The sequence below is a fragment of the Mus caroli genome, unplaced genomic scaffold, assembly GCF_978045245.1.
Source record: "Mus caroli unplaced genomic scaffold, Mus_caroli_1 scaffold_5, whole genome shotgun sequence".
Classification (NCBI taxonomy): domain Eukaryota; kingdom Metazoa; phylum Chordata; class Mammalia; order Rodentia; family Muridae; genus Mus; species Mus caroli.
In genome coordinates, this window is record NW_028227260.1 from 142,490,049 (window position 1) to 142,511,400 (window position 21,352).

At 36.6% G+C, this 21,352-nt stretch overlaps 1 protein-coding gene across 1 annotated transcript in view; it reads left to right on the forward strand.

The window, feature by feature from the left end:
- Nucleotides 1–21,352, forward strand: part of Maob (monoamine oxidase B) — a 113,579-nt gene that overhangs the window by 61,451 nt on the left and 30,776 nt on the right. Inside the window, exons 4-5 of the mRNA XM_085838255.1 lie at nt 19,079–19,183; nt 20,074–20,165. Of these exons, the coding sequence (XP_085694381.1) occupies nt 19,079–19,183; nt 20,074–20,165 (197 nt within the window). The remainder of the gene's footprint in view (nt 1–19,078; nt 19,184–20,073; nt 20,166–21,352) is intronic.

The following is a 21,352-nucleotide window of genomic DNA, read 5'->3' on the forward strand; positions in this document are numbered from 1 at the left end:
AGGCAGATTTCTGAGTTCGAGGCCAGCCTGGTCTACAAAGTGAGTTCCAGGACAGCCAGGACTATACAGAGAAACCCTGTCTCAGAAGAAAAAAATATATATATATCAATTTATAATCTTAGTTTTTTAATGTAGCTAATATAGAGTATTGATAATGCTATATTATGCATGTTTTTTGTAACAACCTTTGTAGAAACTGACATTTAGTTGTTTTATAACATATACTATTCAAATTAATCACACATGATATTCTCACCCTGCGTCTAATAGCTAACAGATTAGAAAGCAGTTGCCTAAAGGGTCAGTGTAGTCCACATACTTTCTTAAAATATTATAAATCCATCTTTAAAAACTGAAAACATCACTGTAAATCCTAGTTCTCACAACATAGGCCTTATAATACATTGCAAATTGACTTCACTTATGCTGTAGCTGCAGATATATGCCATCAGAAAAAGCTTGGAAATAAATAAAAAAGGAATTGCTTATATACCTTTGGCTTCCTAATGGCAGCTTGGACTTTACTTTGGGAAAGATCTCTTATATGCACAAGGTGATAGTATGTCCCTATGACCTTGGTACTTGTGAGCAAGATGGAACTAAAAGAGGGTAAAGTAACTAGGGAGACAACTGTAAATGAAGGTTTTGAATGTTTCCCTAAATATCAGAAGACTGGAGAAACTGAAGAGAAAAACTTTATGGCAAGCATTCAAAGCTTTCATATATGGTCCATATTTTTTTAAAGGAAATAGAAATCTTTTAATCATTTCTTCATAACTGATATTTACTTGCATTTGTCATGAAAGCATGAAGTTTACAAACTTGATACTTTGGCTTACTGATTAGATGCAGATCTAAAGGTAATTTTTTTTTCCAGTGGCCAACAGGCTCAGGAGCTTTTTTTCAATTTTTCAATTTTTTATTAGATTTTTTTTCATATTACATTTCAAATGCTATCCCGAAAGTCTCCTATACCCTCCCCTGCGCCCTGCTCCACTACCCACCCTCTCCTACTTCTTGGCCCTGGCGTTCCCCTGTACCAGGGCATGTAAAGTTTGCAAGACCAGGGGGCCTCTCTTTCCAGTGATGGCCGACTAGGCCATCTTCTGCTACATATGCAGCTAGAGACACGAGCTCCGGGGGTACTGGTTAGTTCATATTGTTGTTCCACCTATAGGGTTACAGACCCTTTCAGCTCCTTGGGTACTTTCTCTAGCTCCTCCATTGGGGGCCCTGTGTTCCATCCAATAGATAACCGTGAACATCCACTTCTATATTTGCCAGGCACTAGCATAGCCTCACAAGAGACAGCTATATCAGGGTCCTTTCAGCAAAATCTTGCTGGCATATGCAATAGTGTCTGTGTTTGGTGGCTAATTATGGGATGGATCCCAGGGTGGGGTAGTCTCTGGATGGTCCATCCTTTCATCTTAGCTCTAAACCTTTTCTCTGTAACTCCTTCCATGGGTATTTTGTTCCCCTTTTTAAGGAGGGACGAAGTATCCACAATTTGGTCTTCCTTCTTCTTGAGTTTCATGTGTTTGCAAATTGTATCTTGGGTATTCTAAGTTTCTGGGCTAATATCCACTTATCAGTGAGTGCATATCATGTGAGTTCTTTTGTGATTGGGTTTCTCACTCAGGATGATACCCTCCAGATCTATCAATTTGCCTAAGAACTTCATAAATTCATTGTTATTAATAGCTGAGTAGTACTCCATTGTATAAATGTACCACATTTTCTGTATCCATTCCTCTGTTGAGGCACATCTGGGTTTTTTTACAGCTTCTGGCTATTATAAATAAGGTTGCTATGAACATAGTAGAGCATGTGTCTTTATTACCAGTTATAACATCTGGGTGTATGCCCAGGAGAGTTATTGCTGGATCTTCCCATAGTACTATGTCCAATTTTCTGAGGAACCACCAGACTGATTTCCAGAGTGGTTGTACAAGCTTGCAATTCCACCAACAATTGAAGAGTGTTCCTCTTTCTCCACATCCTTGCCAGCATCTTCTGTCACCTGAGTTTTTGATCTTCACCATTCTGACTGTTGTGAAGTGGAATTTCAGGGTTGTTTTGATTTGCATTTCCCTGATGATTAAGGATGTTGAACATTTTTTCAGGTGTTTCTCAGCCATTCCGTATTCCTCCATTGAGAATCCTTTGCTTAGCTCTGTGCCCATTTTTAAATGGGGTTATTTGATTTTTCTGAAGTCCAGCTTCTTGAGTTCTTTGTATATATTGGAAATTAGACCTCTATCAGATTTAGGATTGGTGAAAATCCTTTCCCGATCTGTTGGTGGTCTTTTTGTCTTATTTACAGTGTCTTTTGCCTTACAGAAGCTTTGCAATTTTATTAGGTCTCATTTGTCGACTCTTGACCTTACAGCACAAGCCATTGGTGTTCTGTTCAGGAATTTTCTAGGGTTGATATTTTAATGCATGCAATAGTATATCCCTGACTTTGACCAACTCAGGAGATAACAGAATAGGACCAAAGTGCTGTCTGTGGTCATTGCCTTCAATATGACCTTAGGAGAGGCCAATAAGTAAAGAGTATAGAAGGTGGGGGCCCTTGTCACCCATTTCTTCCTTCAGTATGTTTGCTGTGTGAACAATCATGTGTGAAAATACTGCGGAGAGACAAAGATCTCTGTACTGCTGGTCTTTACTGTTTTCTCCTTTTCAAGTTGGCAAATGTTAAGATCAGGTGCTCAAGATACCTTCTTACCATGTGCACACTAGAAAAAAATACCACAATACCTAAATACCTATAACATAGGCTACTGCATAAAAGCAAGTGTGTACTTAACAGTTGTTGAAGCTTCCATTAAAATTGAATATAATAAATGAAATACCTGACATCTTTTTGAGATTTTGCTATTTGCAAAATCTAAGCATTTTATATGCCTTAAATATTTAAAGGTCCCATGGTTAGTATCAACTATTCTTTCAAATGAGTGCATTGGAGCATAAAGCATTTATGTGACCTAGTCCAGATTTCCAAGCTTAAGTAAGTGATAGAAAGGGATTCAACATGATATTATAGAGCTTAAGGCATGTATCACTAAGGCTTCATGAGGTCAAGAGTTGGTGGAAACTTTACAAGATTATGCCTAGTAGGAGAGGTATCACTGAGTTGTAGGAAAGCTACTCTTTGAAGAGTTTAAAGTAGTTCTCACAGAAACCTGTGTTATTACCTTGTCTAAGAGACAAGAATGGGACCAGAGAAATTGCTTAACATGTAATACCAAGTCTGACTATCTGGTTTCCATTCCCAAGACAAACATGGATGAGGGAGGGAATCCACTCCTGCAAATTGACATCCACACACTTAACACTGTGGCATGAGTGTACATATACACGCCTGCACAGGCACAGGCACACGTACACACACACACACACACACACACACACACACACACACACACACAGTGTAATAATGGACCCAAACTGATTACTCCCTATACTCTTTGCCTTTCTTTCTCTCCCTGTGATTTCTCCCTCCTCACATGCACTCTTGCTTGATATCATTGTCATTTCACAGGTTGTGAGAGGTGGCTCAGAAGAGCTGAGAAAATGTCTATATAATATTCCTGACTATTCAAAACTATAAGATAAATTAACCTTTTCTTCTTCATAAAATACCCCCGAGGTATTTGTTATAGCAACAAATAACACACATACACAATATTAAGCCGTCACATTCCATACCCAACCTGGGAACTTAAAAGATATTAAAGCTACTAATTTCAATAAGAGTTCTGGATCTCTGGATCTCTGTGTCACATGAGACAAACATAGAATATACATGTATCTTAGGTGGGATATACATATATCTTAGGTAGTTTATACATGTCTTATGTTCAGGTTTCTACTACAAAGTATAAACATACAGTTGGAGGTTGGAGGAGGCACTGTTTTACATATATCATTTTTCAGCAGCAGGAAGATAATAAAACCATATGCTTAAGATATATCTTTGTGCAGTAGCTGTTTGGCTTGGAAGAATGCCTCTGATACTGAGTGACATTGATTCTTTGGATTAGAAAGGATGTGAGTCCATCTTAAAAAAAAACAAAACAAAACAGCTTGCTTTAAAGCTGCCTCTTCCTTCTGAGGTCAGAATAGCTATGCTGCTTCTATTTTGAGGACCTCATCTTTTTCCCTGATTAGTTCAGAGTCTTGGTGACATCTTGCCTATGTATCCAGGCCAGAGCTAAAGTTCCTTGACTATATAACTCTGGGAGAAAAACCAGTAAAAAATATAGTTATTAGAAGAATGAATAAAATTTGATCTTTATCATAGCCTAAAAGTGCCTAAATGTTATTCCCCTATCAACTTCCTGACTAGGCTCTATTCTAGCCATTTTTACTATTATGTTTTAAACAGCATTTTGCAGTGTTGTGAAGGCTGATTACAAATTCATAATTCTTCAATGTGGAGAGTAGGATTGTAGGCGTGGACTGACTGAAAATTATGTTTAAGTCACAGCCTTAATTTTTACTCTGTTATTCTTTCATTTTTAAAAGATTAGTATTTATGTATTTATTTATTTTGCTTTTTCAAGACTTGGTTTCTCTACATGGTCCTGGAACTCACCATGCAAACCTCAAACTCATAGACATGCACCTGCCTCTGCTTCCTGAATGCTTGTATTGAAGACATGTATGACTACACCCAATTCAAGATTAATGTTTTTTAATTATGTGCATGTATGTGTGTGTATGTGTATTTGTATGTGCATATAAATAAGGTGTTTGTAGAAGCCAGAAAAGACTGTTGGATCCTGTCTTAGAGTTTCATGGCTGTGAAGAGACACCAAGACCATGGCAACTCTTATTTAATTGGGGCTAGCTTACATTTTCAGAGGTTTAGTCCATTATTTTTCATGGTGACCAGTATGGCAACATTCAGATAGATGTGCTGGAGAAGGATCTGAGAGCTCTACACACTGATCTGACTGCAGCCAGGAGAGACTACTATGTAGGTGCTGAACACCAAACCTTGTTTCTATAGGAGATGTGTATGTTCTCTTAATTGCTGATCCAAATTCCTGGCCCCTATTTACTCATTTTTAACACAGAATTTTAATAAAAAGCCCAGGATGACATTTAATTTGATATGTAGCCTGTAGTGGTTCTAGATTTATAGTCCCTTGCCTCATCCTAACAAGTATTGAGATTAAAGGTGTGCACCACCACACCCAGCTTCACTTTGCTCTTTTGTGTGCCAGGTTTATTCTTATCTCCTGGATTTTGCACTTTGAAAAAGAATAAAGGTGGCTGACCAGTCTTGCTCCAGTGGAGGAGATGGGGGTCCCATGTCTCATTCCCTTTGAATCTGGGAGGATTCTGTTACTGCTTTAACCAGAAGGACTTGACAAACGTGATACTGTTCTAATGTGGGCGCAGCCTTAGGAAAGTGGCATGTAGAATTCTCTGTAGAATACTCAAAACTCAGAACCCTGAATTATACATATCATGGGAAATGTCCAAATAGTCTGAAAGTATTAAGCTAGGGAGGCTACACATGGATACCAAAATTACCTATTCCAGTTTAATATAGCTTTTCAGCATTTAGTATCATATTATTAGCATCAGGATTGAAGCTATCCTGTATGTCCAAGCTGAGCCTAGATTCCAAGAGTCTAGCCATATCACTATGTGACAAGGCTTCACACACAAGAATCACTCAGCTGTGCCCAGTGAACCCACACAGAAACTGTGAACCATAATTAAATTGAGGTTTTAAAGACAGTTAATTGTGGGGCTATTTCTCTATGTAGCAATGGCCTAAACATACTTGTTACTTCCTCCACTTGGAAAGGCATTCCTTAGCCATCCTAAGAAGTACCCTCCTCTACCCTAGCTGGTATTTTTGTATCCTCAAGTTATCATGTATGTGTGTGTGTAAGCATATATATATATATATATATATATATATATATATATATATATATTATATGTGTGTATGAATATATGTGTGTGAATATATCTTACATATATGTGTATGTGTATAAGTATGTATATATCTTATACACACACACACACACACACACACAGAGTTTACCCCACAGCTTCAGGTGTGGAAGTGTTGAAGGCTTGGCTCCAAGTTGATGATTCCATTTTTTTCAGGTAGTGGAAAACTTAGGAAGTGGAGTCTAGCTGAAGGAAGTGATTCTCTAGATAGAGGTATACCCTAGAAAGATAAACTTTGTCTTCAGATTTCCATCCACACTGTGCACACATTTCTGCTACCTAGACAACATGAAATGAGCAGTTTTCTTTAGCTATTGTGCTCCATCCCACCACAAGCCCAGAAGCAATGGAGCTAGTCAACCATGGGCTAAGAACTCTGAAACTGTGAGCCAAACCATCTTTCTACCTTAAAACAGTTTCTTGTATTTTTCACAGTGACAAAAGGTGACTAACATGTTGCCTCTGCTTTATAGTTTTGTCATTAGATGACATTTTTTAAAGCTTAAAACAGGGGCCTGGAGAGTTGGCTCAGCAATTAATCAAAAGTGTTTGCTGCTCTTACAGAGGGCTTAGATTCTCTCAGTTCAAAACTACCTGTGTTTCTGGTTTCACGGGATATATCGCCCTCTTCTGGCTTCTGTGGGTACTCACTGCATATATGTGGTGCACATACACATAAATGAAAGTAGATAAACTTAAAAACAAAAGGCTTGAAGTTATATACATATTTGTGTTTTACCTTCTCTTTCATGGCACAAGTTCCAATATGTAAGAATCAAATAAATATATATATAGATTATATTATATACTAATATATTCTATTAGATCTATAATTATTAATATAAACACATTATATATAACATTGTTATATTAAATGATAATATAATTAATATAGTAATATAATATATTGATGTATAATATATTAATGTGTTTATATTACAAATATATAATATATATTTTTATTTTGTACATGTGTGTATATGTATGTATCCACTTATATGTTTCTCTTTTCTTTTTAGAAAAATATTAATTTATGTGTGTGTAGATGTGTGAATTTGTGGGTGCACATACATCAGTATGCTGGTAGAGATAAGAGGGCATTTCTGAAGTCAGTTCTTTTTCTTTTTCTGTCAATGGCCCCTAGAAATCAAACTGAGACTTAATAAGCAAGTGCCCTTACCCACTGAGCAATCTAACCACCTTTTACATTTTGTTTGTTTTAACATTTATTTCATTATTTGTTGAGAATATTATATAGTATTGTTTTCATATAATGTCCACCCACACTCTCACCCTCCAACTCTTTCCATATCCTCTTCCCTTCACTCCCTGTCAAATTCATGCCCTCTTCTTTAATTATTGTTGTTATATGTGTTAATGTATGTGTATATGCATGTATATCCATGAATAGAACCTGATGACTCAATTTAGTGTTCTTCCCATATACCTATGTTTAGCACTGATGACTTGGAATTGGATAAGTTATCAGAGGTCTCGTCCCTGTAAAGACTGATTTTCCCACTTTTTGCAGCCATTAACTGTAGTTATTCATCTAAGAATCAGGCTTTCTGAAGTTTTCACCATATGTGTCGAGATGTCAACTGAAATTGTCATTATGTGCATTGTGTTCAGGCAGCACTTGCATCAGAACAAAATTCTTAGTAGTCTTTAAGTAATTGCTTCTTGCAGAGATAACAGGGGGAAAAAAGTATCTCTGTTTTCCTCTCTGTGAATCTGTTCGTTTCAGAGCATGATTGGGCAGATGCCTTTGGTGACAACTACAATATTCAAGTCACAAAAAAATCTAGTACATCTATTATGATGTCAAAAAACTAGGAAGGTTCTTCAGCTTAACATTTCTAGTAAAGTTTCTATATAAATCTCACAAGTGAATGCTATCTTGTATATTTTAGTTACAAATAAATTGCAAATACACAGGTAAGCAAAATGTTTCAAACTACCCTGTCCTCATGGAATTTTCACATTACCTGAGAAAGGCACACAATTAACTAATAAAAAGTATAAAAATTTATTAGATGGCACTAAAAATTTTGATGTGATTGGTGATATGCCTAGCATGTTCAAGACTCTGGATTCTAATTTCTAGCACTTCTGAAAGAAAAATGTTAAAAAATAAATTTAAAAAAGAAAGAAGAAATAAAAATCTTATATATAATAAAAATGGTATAAATTACATTCTTAATTTTTTGTACCAAAAATTCACATGCTTGCCTGGAGATTTTTTCTTTTTTGAGTTGCCTCTTAGTTTGATAACTCTTAACTCTGATGAGCCTTTGACTTGATTTTCAAGTGTATTTTCGAGTTAAAATTCAGTTATTCATCAAGCTACTAAATTATGAAAATGACTTTGGCTTTTATATTTATTTTCCCATGGCAAGACTTAATAATTTCTAATGAGGATTTGAATTTTTCAGCCAGGTCTTAAAAATGCCCATAAACATAAAATAATACTGTATTAAAACAACTGTAATAAACAAATATGTGTGTGTGCCTGTGCACACATGTGGGTTATATATGAATTATAAGGCAACAGAGGCTGGAGAATGTGGGGGAGTATGAGAGGAATATGCCACTAAGTAGGGAAGTCAGAGAGGACCTCTCCAAGTTGTTAACCTTTCAAACAAACTTTAAGCAGGTATGCTTGTTAGGACAAAAAAAAAAAAAAAGTTCCAGCCAGAGGGGATGAATGACAAAATTGAAGCCTGGAGTCTGGCATGTAACAATCTTGAGAGCAATAAGAACCTTGTGTCCTTAGAGAAGAGAAGTCAAGAAAGCATAAGGAGAAAAACAATTGTTTGCTTCTAAGACCACTCTCAAGCAAAACAAAACAGAGTAAAGGAAAAAGCCAGCTGTCATCTGTAGAGTTTTCACTGGTGTAAACACTTCATTGCTGATGTTGCACTTCTCATCTTTGACAGAGCCTAATTGTTTCTTATGAGCATGCACAGGTTTTTCCACTTTGATATGAGGTCAGAGTCATGAGAGCTGGATAATGGAGAGCGCAGTCAGTTGGTGTGAAAATATTAATCATTTCAAATAAGGGATTTGAACATGTAAGGATACCAGCATCCACAGAGAGTTCTAGTACTAATCGCCCATAGTTACTCATGATAAATGTAAATACCAACTGACCTGATAGTGACTGTTCCTTTGAAACAGTGGTGTTTTAAAAAGCATGAACGTCAATCAAAAGTATTCCTTTAGTGAGCAAATTTTAATATTCCTGAAAATATTCTTTCATATAAGCGGATATCTCCAAGACATTTTTTTCTCTTGGTCCAGAGTTTCCCTCCACGAGTCACAGTGTCATTTCTAGATTTTTCCAGCATAATTTCTCTAATAATACTCAGCATGATCGGTCCTGTGCCTTTCTTACTGTCTCAACAAGTAAATGTCTCTTCAATCAACACAATTTCCAGACTAACAATTTATGGTCATAGAAGCAAAGTGCCTGTGAGAGCCAAGCAGACATTTCTTTCTGTGACAGATGCATCCTCTGACATATAGATATTATTTTCAGGCATTAAGCTACCTAGGGGGAATCTTCTGACTCATCAAGGTGAATTTTAGTTTGTGCCTCTAAAAGAAGTCCAAATTTCTCCTTAACATTTCTCTCTGTGTGTTCATCTCTCTGTTTCTCTCTACCTCTGTTTCCATCTTTCTTTCTGTTCCTCCCTTCTCTGTATATATGTGTGTGTTCTCTAATCCCCTTGACATTGTCAGCATCATTAATTATCAACAATGAACTTCTGAGTCATCTTGCCATATTATTTGTACTTTTGTGCCTTTATGTCTCCATCTAAAAGGATGTAATACTATTAGGTTTTAAAATGAATACAGTTTAAGAGAAAAATACTGAGTAATATTGTCACCAGCAAAGCTACTGAGGGACCCTGAAGATTTTATGATTATCTTAATAGGAAGGATAGTTCTTTTGGTTTTCTGGGAAATGCACTTTTTTCATTAAAGCATTTATTTTTAAGTGTGTGTATATGTTTTTTTCTAGGCAGAATTTTAGATATTGTGATTGTGCAACCTTTTATTTAAGCCAACATTTCACCTATACATTCCAACTGTTGCTAATTATTTGTCTCTAATTTTTGAAAAGCACATTATCCTGGTCCAGAACACTCATGTTGCTTAATATATTAGGGATATTTTAAAAATTACATGGTCTAACCAAAGGAGTGGTATTTACTGAAATATTTTAGATGCCTATGCCATTTGATCAAATAAAGACTTAAGTGTCTGCAAATGAAAAGAGTGAAAAGTCAGCACAGATAAGTGGTTTGTAGCTGTGAACATTATTCTCCTTTGGAAACAGCCTCTTGGCATTAGCATTCTGTCCTGGTGGTTTGCTACGTGATAGGGCGTGAAGTGGCTGATTCAAGCATCAAAAGGATTCAGAGTATCCTTGGGAACACAATTGTATTCTTTGAAGTCAACAATCTAATTTGGGAGACTTCTTGTGGAATCCAGACTTGCCTTCATCAGCAGGTGCATTCAAAACAGATATGGAAGGAAAAGAACACAAATGATAAATTCTTTTGAGTTACAGTTTTTAGCCTTCTACTTTAAACATTTACTCTTTCAAGAGAAATTAAATTTGGGAGTTGGTGGTGAAGGTCATATCCAAGAACACCCACACATTAGGCAAGTGCTTTCCTTTTGAGGCATATTCCCAGTCCTGAGAAATTAACTGTGTTCACAAAGCAATCATGCTGCTGCCTTTGATGCTAAAGAATGCCTCTTCTTCAGAATTACTAGTCAACCAATCATTCATCTCCCACCCACCAATCCCTGTGCCTGATGCTTATCAATCATCAATTGCATCTATTGTACTTTTGTGGGGACACTGTGCAAGGATACAGATTATTGGTTCCTTCATTTAAGTGGCTGGAGATAGAAAAGAGATAATACAATATCCATACAATAATATCAAAATTGCATGGGAAATATGGCTGGATATTCAGAACAAACAAGAGTTTTAGATGCCTCTTCATGAAACTGAATCTTATGATCTGGGCCTAGCAAATTTCTTTAACTATCACTAGAAATTAGAAGAGAGTATTAGCCAAAAGGTTCCATGATGATGCCTCACTAAGATCAGGCAAGATGCCTGACCAAACACAAACTCAGCCAATTTTTTCGACAACCACTTTCTTTTGGCCACCTGGAAAATCAAGTTCAGGAGTTTGGATTTTTTTCTAAAGAGCAAAGGCACCTTTCTGTTGGAGAAAAAAGGAGAGTAGGGCTACTTCTTTTTCATGCCTCTATTATTGTATCCATTTTTTGATCTCAGGATACCTACTATGAGGCTCTGACTAATGGGAGCACCCTTCCTCACTATAATCATATAATTCCCCATTTCAACATTCACATGTTAACCCCTCAGTAACATCTTCTATGACCACCTTATTTAAAGTTGCAACCAACCCCAAGCTGCCAGTGCTTCCTGTTTATCCTCCCTACTCTCTTTGTCTGCTTAGCATTGTTCCCTCTCCAATCCACTACATGCTTTTCTTACTGCCCTTTTGTTTCATTTATTTCTTATACACCTACTAAAATCTCTACTTGCTAAAGACAGGAGATCTTCTGTATATACACTTGTTAAAACACTGCCAGGTACATGGGAAGTGCCTGTTGAATGAATAAAGAAGTTGGTGTGACAACCATTTGAGGATGAGTTAGACTGGACTTTGGATGGAAAAGGAAAAAAAATTGCAAAAATTATCTGGGAAGTCTTTCAACTGATCATTAGCTTCTGCCTTGCTTGTAAGAATATGAAATGATTATTGGAATCAATGCTTACTGGATGCAGTGCCTCCGGAAACCTTCTGTAAATCAGCTGAGATGTTGCTCTTAGAGACAACACCTGAAGTCTATTACTATTATAGGAAGTTTATTGTATTTCAACCATGCATCCAGGAAGCTCACTGATACAGAAAAAGAAGAACTCACAAATCATAGGTTAAATTCTTATCCTAATACATGGAATTCAACACATGGAATTCATACAACGGCGGACAAGTTATCAAACCCACTCTAGGAACTAAACTCCAAATGGAATATTCTATTCACATACTCTGTGCCTTGTTGTGAAGATTAAACTACACAATTTAATCAAAACTATTAGCTCATACCTGGCATGTTGTGTTAAATAATTAAGAGGTTGGAAAATTTCTGATCAAGGGCATAAGCCTTAGAATATGTGAATTAAACTCTTGCTGCCACTTAGTTATGAGAAGTTCAACCAATAACTTTTTTCATCTCTTTGGCTCAGTTTCTCTAGCTCAAAAGGGTAGTCTTGTGCCTGTGTCCTGCAGTCATTATGAAGTACACAGAATTGGGTAAAGTACAACCAAGAGGCTACTGCAGAGGAAGTAGCTGTTGTCATGCTTATTACTATTACCTCTACAATGCCTGACCTGCATTTTACATCTCCATCTTCCCCATCTATCCCTAAATGAACAGGGTCAGGTGTTTCATAAGCTGGGATGATGTTGGCAGATTTCAAAACCACATCTGCCCCCTTGTGTTGATGCTCTCAAAAGAGAATCTCAATGCCAGGTTGAATGTATATAAATATGAATGATGGCCGCAAAGCCAGCATGCCAACAGAGGAAGAAAAATATTTGTCTAAGTACAGCCTGTAGGTCTTTGTCTCTTTTACCCTGTGGGAAAGATTAAATTTCTTTTCTCTCAACCTAAAACTATAGATCAAAAGTAAAGAAAGCTTGGTTCTGCAAACACATTTATGATCTAAGTATAACCTAATTCATATGTATAAAAGTGGCCATACTATACAATGACAAATGAACTACCTAGGCTCCCATGACCAGGAAGGCAAGGTTTCCATGTACATTTGAAGTGACATACTAAGAAAAATGTCATCCTTAGGGATCTTGATCTAAGTAGAATGGGGCCACCTATTTCTGCTGGCAGTGACTCTCACCAGCATCAAGAACAAGAAAGCTATAGAAAGCTGATAGAAATGTGAGGCATTACCTCCAGGTAAGAGGGGAAAAAAGACTCGTAGGACTTTGGCACTCACTAGTAATAGTGTGTCACCAAGCAAGCCTGCTTTGCTTAAGTAAAGGTTCCAGAAGACTGGGTTCAAATAGTTTTGTTTTTTTTTTTTTCAGCCTGGCAAGTCTTTACAGGCTCCACAGTAAGGCCACATGAAGATCCAATTGTTTCCTTGCTTTCATCAAGTTTACCATAAAGATTGAATCTAAGCCTTCTTGCTAGAAATTCAGACATAAACTAGCAAGTGTTTGCTGAAAGGACCCTGATATAGCTATCTCTTGTGAGACTAGGCTGGGGCCTAACAAACACATAAGTGGATTCTCACAGTCAGCTAGTGGATGGATCACAGGGCCCCCAATGGAGGAGCTAGAGAAAGTATCCAAGGAGCTAAAGAGATCTGCAACCCTGTAGGTGCAACAACATTATGAACTAACCAGTACCCTGAAACTCTTTACTCTAGCTGCATATGTATCAAAAGATGGCCTAGTCGGTCATCACTGGAAAGAGAGGCCCATTGAGCATGCAAACTTTATATGCCCCAGTACAGGGGAATGCCAGGGCCAAAAAATGGGAATGGGTGGGTAGGGAAGTTGGGGGGAGGGTATGGGGGACTTTTGGGATAGCATGGAAATGTAATTGAGGAAAATACGTAATAAAAAAAAAGAAAAAAAATTTTAAAAAAACCACAAAAAAAAGAATTTACCCAAAGAAAAATATTTTTGAAAAATATACATGGCTTCATGAGTAAGATGAGGTTGCTTAGATGACAGTTTATCATGCTCTTAAACCCTCAGCCACAGCCATTTAGCTTGTACATGTGCTTTGTGCTGTGTATGACCATTAGTCCTTCCTGGCACACACTTGTGAGATAGAGTATGACTCTGATTCTAAAGTAAAAGGAACAAGAGTTTGCTGTGTCTCCACAGTACAAATACTTGCCTAGTGTGCTTGAAGGTACGTGCTGATTTACAATTGTCTGTAAATCCACTCACATGAGATCTGTTATCTTTTTTCTGGCTATTTTGGCAGCAGGCATGTACCTGGTATAAATACATATATGCAGGAAAAACATTTATATGCATAAAACAAAAAATAAATCTTTTAAAAGGAAAGAGAACTGAAGCTGACAAATATTGACCCATTTGTTTTTCATTGTAGAACTATCACATTTCAGAGCCATTCTGAATATGCTCTAGTAACCTTTAAAAAAAGCCATCATATATCTCTTCTCATGAGGTTCTGTTCCAACTTCTCTCCAATTCATGTTGTAAAAACGATTAAGAATCTCACATAGCTTTTTTGTGGCTCTATAATTGCTACATTAGAAATAGAAACTGAGAATTTTCTATTTACTTATTAATCCACTTAAAGTCACTATAATAACTCTATTTCAAACATGGAGAAATTGAGATGATGCCCAACTAGAAGCTTCTTCTCTACTGACTGGAAGTTGCAGTGCTGGAATGTACGGTGTGCACACTACTAGGGTAGAAAAGTAATCATTAGTATCACCCAGCTGCAAACCCTGAGACATAACAGCAATCTGCATGCAAGATGCTCATGCAATAGTGAGACAAACAAGGGGGTAACACACTACTTTCTAAAATTACAGATAAGTCCCACACCATGAGATGCAACCCATATGTGATGCTTCTAAAGTGGCCAATAACCTGAGACTACATAGGTCATGGGCCTTAGGGGAAAGTCTACAGCTAATTAGTATGCTAGAAGAAAGTAGCAAAAATGACTTATTTATTTATTATTAATCATTCCATTCATTTACATCTCAAATGATATCCCACTTCCCAGTTACTCCTCCACATCCCTCATCCCACAATGTCCCTCTCCTCCGTCCTCTTTTCCCCTATGAGGGTGCTCCCATACTCACTCACCCTCTCCCATAATGGTGCATATATATATATATATATATATATATATATATATATATATATATTTAAAATCTGTTTACTTATTAATCCATGCCTCATTCAACTCTCAGAAGCTTTTTTAAAGAAGATTGTAATTAGCACAGATACAGAACCAGACAGTGTGATGAGAGTGAGAGACTTTGTAGCAATCAAGCCCTAAATGGGATGTTTAAAAAAAAAAAACAAAACAGAATTTATACTTCATTGAAATATGATACCTGTATATTCTTCCATCATCACTGTAAAGACGAATAAATGACTATATTCACAGACTGTTTGAAACTTCTTCTGTTAAAGATTACAGACAATAAGAGTCCCTGGATAGCATTACTCATACACGTTCAATGCTATACCACTCCTGGGCATATACCCAGAAGATGCTCCAACATATAACAAGGACACATGCTCCACTATGTTCATTGCAACCATATTTATAATAGCCAGATGCTGGAAACAACCCAGATGTCCCTCAACAGAGGAATGGATACAGAAAATGTGGTAATTTACACAATGGAGTACAACCCAGCTATTAAAAACAATAACTTCATGAAATTTGCAGGGGTGGTTTTAATCAAACTCCTCCCTTCAAGGCTCAGGGATCTATGCAGAAAAGTATGAAGAGAGATTGTAACATCTGGGGGTGATGGGTGGCTCAAAGGAAACAGGCTTTTCTAGATATAACAGACTGATGCATATGCATGTATGAATATATATTCTCAAACTACATTGTATGAAAAAATTAATAAGATGTTTTAAAATGAATACTATGGGTGAATAGCATTTATATACACCTTTTGCATAGCTTGTTCACACCCAGATTCACAGACAATAGCTGGATGTTCATATCTGCATTAACACTTAATACATTGAAACATGTTGTTTGGAATGAAATATATAAAGAAAAATTTCTTTCATGTGGATGTATAGTTGGAAAATGGAGACCCCCAATTCAACTGCATCCATGTTAGGAACCTGGAGGGATCCTTCAACCCCTTGATTGACAAGGTTTAATGATTCAGAACATGTTTAGAATATAAAATTGGCTGAAGACAAGCAAAAGATTAATTGCTAAAATGCTTGTACTTCAACCACCAAAGGCATAAATAAATGGATGAAAAAGCATTTTGGGGTATTTATAACCAGGATGGATTTTTGCTTGATAAAAATTATGTTTACCTTGTTTTAGCTTTACATTCTGTAGTTCTAGGAATCAAACCCAGGATATGATAAGAAACTGTTTTACCACAGAGCTATACTCTGTGCCATAAATATTTTGTCCTCATAATTTTCTTTATCAACTAGAATTTTTAAAATGGTGTATTGTGGTATGTGTGTGTGTGTGTGTGTGTGTGTGTGTGTGTATGTGTGTGTGCATGAGAGAGAGAGAGAGAGAGAGAGAGAGAATATGTTTTAAGTGTGCAATATTTAAATCAAAGATAGCTAATAATCTTTTCTATTCAACCCTGCCTACTGTCTCACAATTCCCCACCTTCCCCGAAGTATCTTTGAAAGATCTTGGAGTTTTGGTTTTTTGTTTGTTTGTTTGTTTTTATGGACTCCTACCACCTATGTCCCCATTTCCCCATAGGTCCACTTCCCTGTTCTCTCTGGGGAACCAGGAGGACAATGTAACTTTCTCTCAAACACCCTAATCCTTCTGGTGTCATAGTGCCCTATGTCATAGTGGTTACTTTGGGACACTTATTTAACTTTGGTCAAGGTGCTTTTGATATTAATCATGTGTGTGTGTGTGTGTGTGTGTGTGTGTGTGTGTGTGTGTGTGTAGAAAGTTAGAGATAGAAATAGATTGGCTAATGATTATTTCCTGAAAATTGACAAAGTTCCCATCCTCTATTCTCAAGTACACATGTACATTGGTATGCATGAGAACACACATGCACACACATACACACTCTTAACCTACATACCTACTATAAATTAAATCGAAAGTTTTTATGTGTGACTTGTAATATTCCAAAGTAGTCACTTAAACTTATCTGTGCTTTATTTTATTAACCTATGATAGAAAAATTACTGTGCTGCATCACATGACTATTTTGAGGAAAAAACAAAAATGCAATATGGAATTAGACTTTGTAACTTGGCACTTCATGAGCTGGGGGCTTATTCTGATGTCTTTTCATGATTTCTTCAGAAGGACCGGCTGTCTTGGATAGAGTTCAAAAGAGTAACAATTGCAGGAATATTTATATCATAGCTAAATCTGAAGTCCAAACCTCTTGCAGGACCTTTGGTTGTGTGATTTTATAAACTTCCATTTCCTCTCTCTCCTAGTTATTCCCTGAAGATTAAAGCTTTGAGATTTTTTTCAAATGAGTCCAACAATGCCCTTTCCTGTGTTTATCAAGAACTTTCCCTCATCTAATAAAAGCATCCTTACTTTTATGAATTTAGCTAGGCTAAATGATTATCTGTTTAGATATAAGACATTGAGGACTATGGTGTTCGACATGGTGTTCTTGATATACAGTGGTCACCAATTTGCTCACACAGACTGACACTTCTCTTTAGAATTTTAAATACAACCCCTTTATAAGAATATGGTTAGATTAGGATCACTTGGCACTTAGCCTCTACCACCATCACCTTGCAGAAATCTTGTGGTTTAGGGAGCCCTATACCTTATCTTGGATTTTATTTCACCTAAATCTCTGAGCTGCAGTGTGGTAAGCAGAGTTGTGTAATAGACCTGCCAGCACCCCTCTGTTCCACGTGATGCCTTCTGTGCAAAGGTGTTGTTCTTGGACAAAGGAGGAGAAGCAGGCATCTCACAAGGCTTCCTGCTTAGAAGATGAATGTAGGAGCTGCAGGCTGCCATCTTTGGGTGAAGTCTGAACTGCAGGTCATGGTTTGTTAGTTAACCCTGCTCTGGCCTAAAACCAGTCTTTCTCCCTTTTCCAGTTCAAGCTAAAGAGTCTGGCTTGGGGGGGGGGTCTCCTTTCTGAATTAATTATCTTGTACTCCCTGTAACTTAAGAAAAAATAATTAGAACATGGAATGGAAGGAATTCTACTAACTGGACTTCTCTGAATTTGAATCATATCTCTTTTCCAAGTGTCTGGCCTACTCTATAGGCTTTGGCCATGTCAATACCCTCCTCACATTGAGCTACCCTCTCTTTCTTTATCTGACTCTTTTTTCCTTGAGAACTCATTCCTCCTCCTGACTCTTATGACCTATGGGGGAAAAAATAGATCAACATGGTGGCAAGAATTAGCATAAAACCTCTTCTCAGTTTGCTTCCCAATTGCCCTGACTATAAAATCAATACAAGAAGAATCATTGCTGAATGGCTGGGAAGCTTATTCTGATTCAATTGAAAGACATTGTCCTATGACACAGCCTAACATCTGACTGAGGTTTTTAAATAGACCTAAAAAAAGATTTGATATGTATCTTTTAACTGTCATCAGCAAGTTAGGCCCCCCAGGTGTGAGCTGTATGTTGCCTTATTGTCAATATTTTATGGGGTTGTGTTCCTATTTCTCTATGTCAATAAGTTGCTCTTTCTAGTGGGGAGAACTAGCTAGTATCAGAGTGCTTTCGAGGGAGACCTGGGGTTCTTTATTTATCCTCTTAATTTCCATGACTTCTGAAAACGCCTGTGTACATCTAGACTTCTGAGTCCCTGGAAGTGCTTGGTGGTCCTGTTTTGTGGCTCTTCCTTCACACATGTGCTTTCTTGCTCCTTCTAATTGGCATTGTGTTTATAATTGTAATTTTCCAATTCTCTGTGTATATAATCATGTCTGATTCTAAGCTGTTTACAAGTATTGTTGACAATAGAGATACTTTTTGGTTACTCTGTACTGGCATTTAGATTTTATATAGTAAGGATCCCAATTTCAAAGACAAACCACTTTACTCTGCTTAACTTGTCACCAAACTTATTTGTATGAAAGAATATTCTATGCCAAAAAGTTGAACAGGATTCTATGGAGACAGGTGCCAGAAGATTTCAGTGTGTGTTATATATCAGTCAGTCACATATAAATAGCTAATATGATTTTGCTCTTTAAAAATTGCCAACTTTACAGATCTAACAAGATTTGCACTGTTGTAAATCTTTCCTTTTAAATATATTTATCTCACAGGGAAAATCATATGCCTTCAGGGGCCCATTTCCACCAGTATGGAATCCTATCACCTACCTAGATAGTAACAACCTCTGGAGGACAATGGATGAGATGGGCCAAGAGGTAACACTTTCTAAAGCTGTTTTGACTACATATGTATTTTTCATTAATTCTCAGAAGAAGAAAAAGGTGCAATGTATCAATAATCCTATGTGCATAGCATAGTATCCAACACATACTATCAATAAACATTAGTGAAATGAAAGAATTTGTGTCTAACTTCTAAAAGAATGAGGGATATCACATAGACTGTTATTTATATACATTTGATGGGCAAGCAGAGAAGTATGAAACCAGTAGGGCTTCCTGGGACGATATTTCTAATTTAGAGAATCCCCAGAATTCAGAAGTTTCTTTGATTCTCTAGTACACCCAAATGTGCAGCCCACGAGTAAATAAATAACGTGGAAACTTTTAACTGAATACTCTTCTGACTTTGAGACAATTAGCAGCAGTTCTTTGAGCCCAATTAAAGAGGTAAATTTATGAATGACCATTGTAAGTTATTAACTTAATTCCCTTTACGTGTAGCTTCACTTTCCATGGTTGTTTTTAATCTATGACCAATTGCAGTTGGAAAATATTAAACAGACTATTCCAGAAACAGAGACCATATTCACAGAACTTATTACAATACATTGTTATAAATGTTTTGTTTTATTTTTGTTAATATATTGCTGCATATAATGTAGCAATTAAATTTTACTATAATATATTCATATAAGAAACATATTTATTCTTAAGGAACAGTATTATAAACTGAGTGCTATAGATCTATGACAGAAGAAGCACACAGGCATTGAGGTTTATGCTATTTGAGAAACTATTAAGGGTACTTGGAAAAATTAAATTTTAAACGTTTTCTTCTCTGAATCAGAGCTGTACTGTTGTTCAAATAATTTGCTGAATGGAAAACTGTCTTCTTCTTTTTTCATTAATGCATTGGAACGTAGATTCCCAGTGATGCTCCATGGAAGGCACCCCTTGCTGAAGAGTGGGACTACATGACAATGAAAGAATTGCTAGATAAGATCTGCTGGACCAAGTAAGCTCTTTCAATTTGCAAAAGCAGTTATTGTAACAATGCTTATTTTGGTTTTGTTGTTGTTGTTTGGTTGGGTTTTTGGTATGCCATTTAACATACATGAGGAAAGAAAGTATCTGCTTAATGTCTAAACCCATACCACTGGCTACATGAAGACTTGAAAGATACTGAAACTAAGTATTCCCTTAAAAATAGATCTATTTTATCACTTTGCTGTAGTTTTGCAAGACCACAGTGCTATTTTCCTTATAAAGTCCTCAGAACGATCTAGAATAAGCCATCTTTTTAACTTAGAATGTTTTAAAGACCAGTGGTTTAGCAGTCTCACTTACCAGGTTGTTGATGTAAGACTAGTTTTGTATTCCTTACTGGTGGTTCAGATAGCATAGGCATTTGAAACATCATTTGTGATATAGTGCAAATCTTCAGTGTTTATAACAGTGACTTCTAGGTAATTCACACCCATAGAAGAAATGAATGAGTGGGTCTACTTGTCCCAATTAGTGAAAAAGCTGTAGTGTTGAAAGAGGAAAAGTGGAAAAGATTGCAGGGCTTCAACTTCAAGCCAAATTTAGGCCCATGAGTAATAGAACTGGGTGACAAGTTCAAGAGTACTGTCCTGTAATGCTAAATCACATTTCTTAAAAATCTATTTGGCTCTGGACTTGGTACTTTCACATTCTGGATGTTAAGGAAGGAAGTGATAACACTGGCCACTTATAATAAAATCAAGGTTTTGATGTATCTGAATCAACAGACATGTCTGAATAACAAGACAGGCTTGTTAATTCAGCTGATAATTCATCTTAAAGACAGTGGAAACAATAGAGGGAGAGAGGGAGGGAAAGAGGAGAGAGAGTGAGAGAGAGAAAGAGAGATGGGCACCCAAAAGATGGGATAGACTAGAGGTTTTTAAATTATGTTATGGAGGAATACATAGTAGTTTAAAAAATAATATAAAACACATAGAAAAACAAGCTTCCATACAGTAGAAATGGTGATATATACAATCCCCCATTTGAAAATCGTCTTATTTATAATTTGATTTATAATGGACATCCATGGCCAAATATTTCCTGAAAAAGGAATTATACAATATAAGTGTCTATTACTGTTCTGTTGGACGTTTTGACTACCTCAAGGCTTTCAATATTATCATCATTATATAATATGCTGCATATTATATA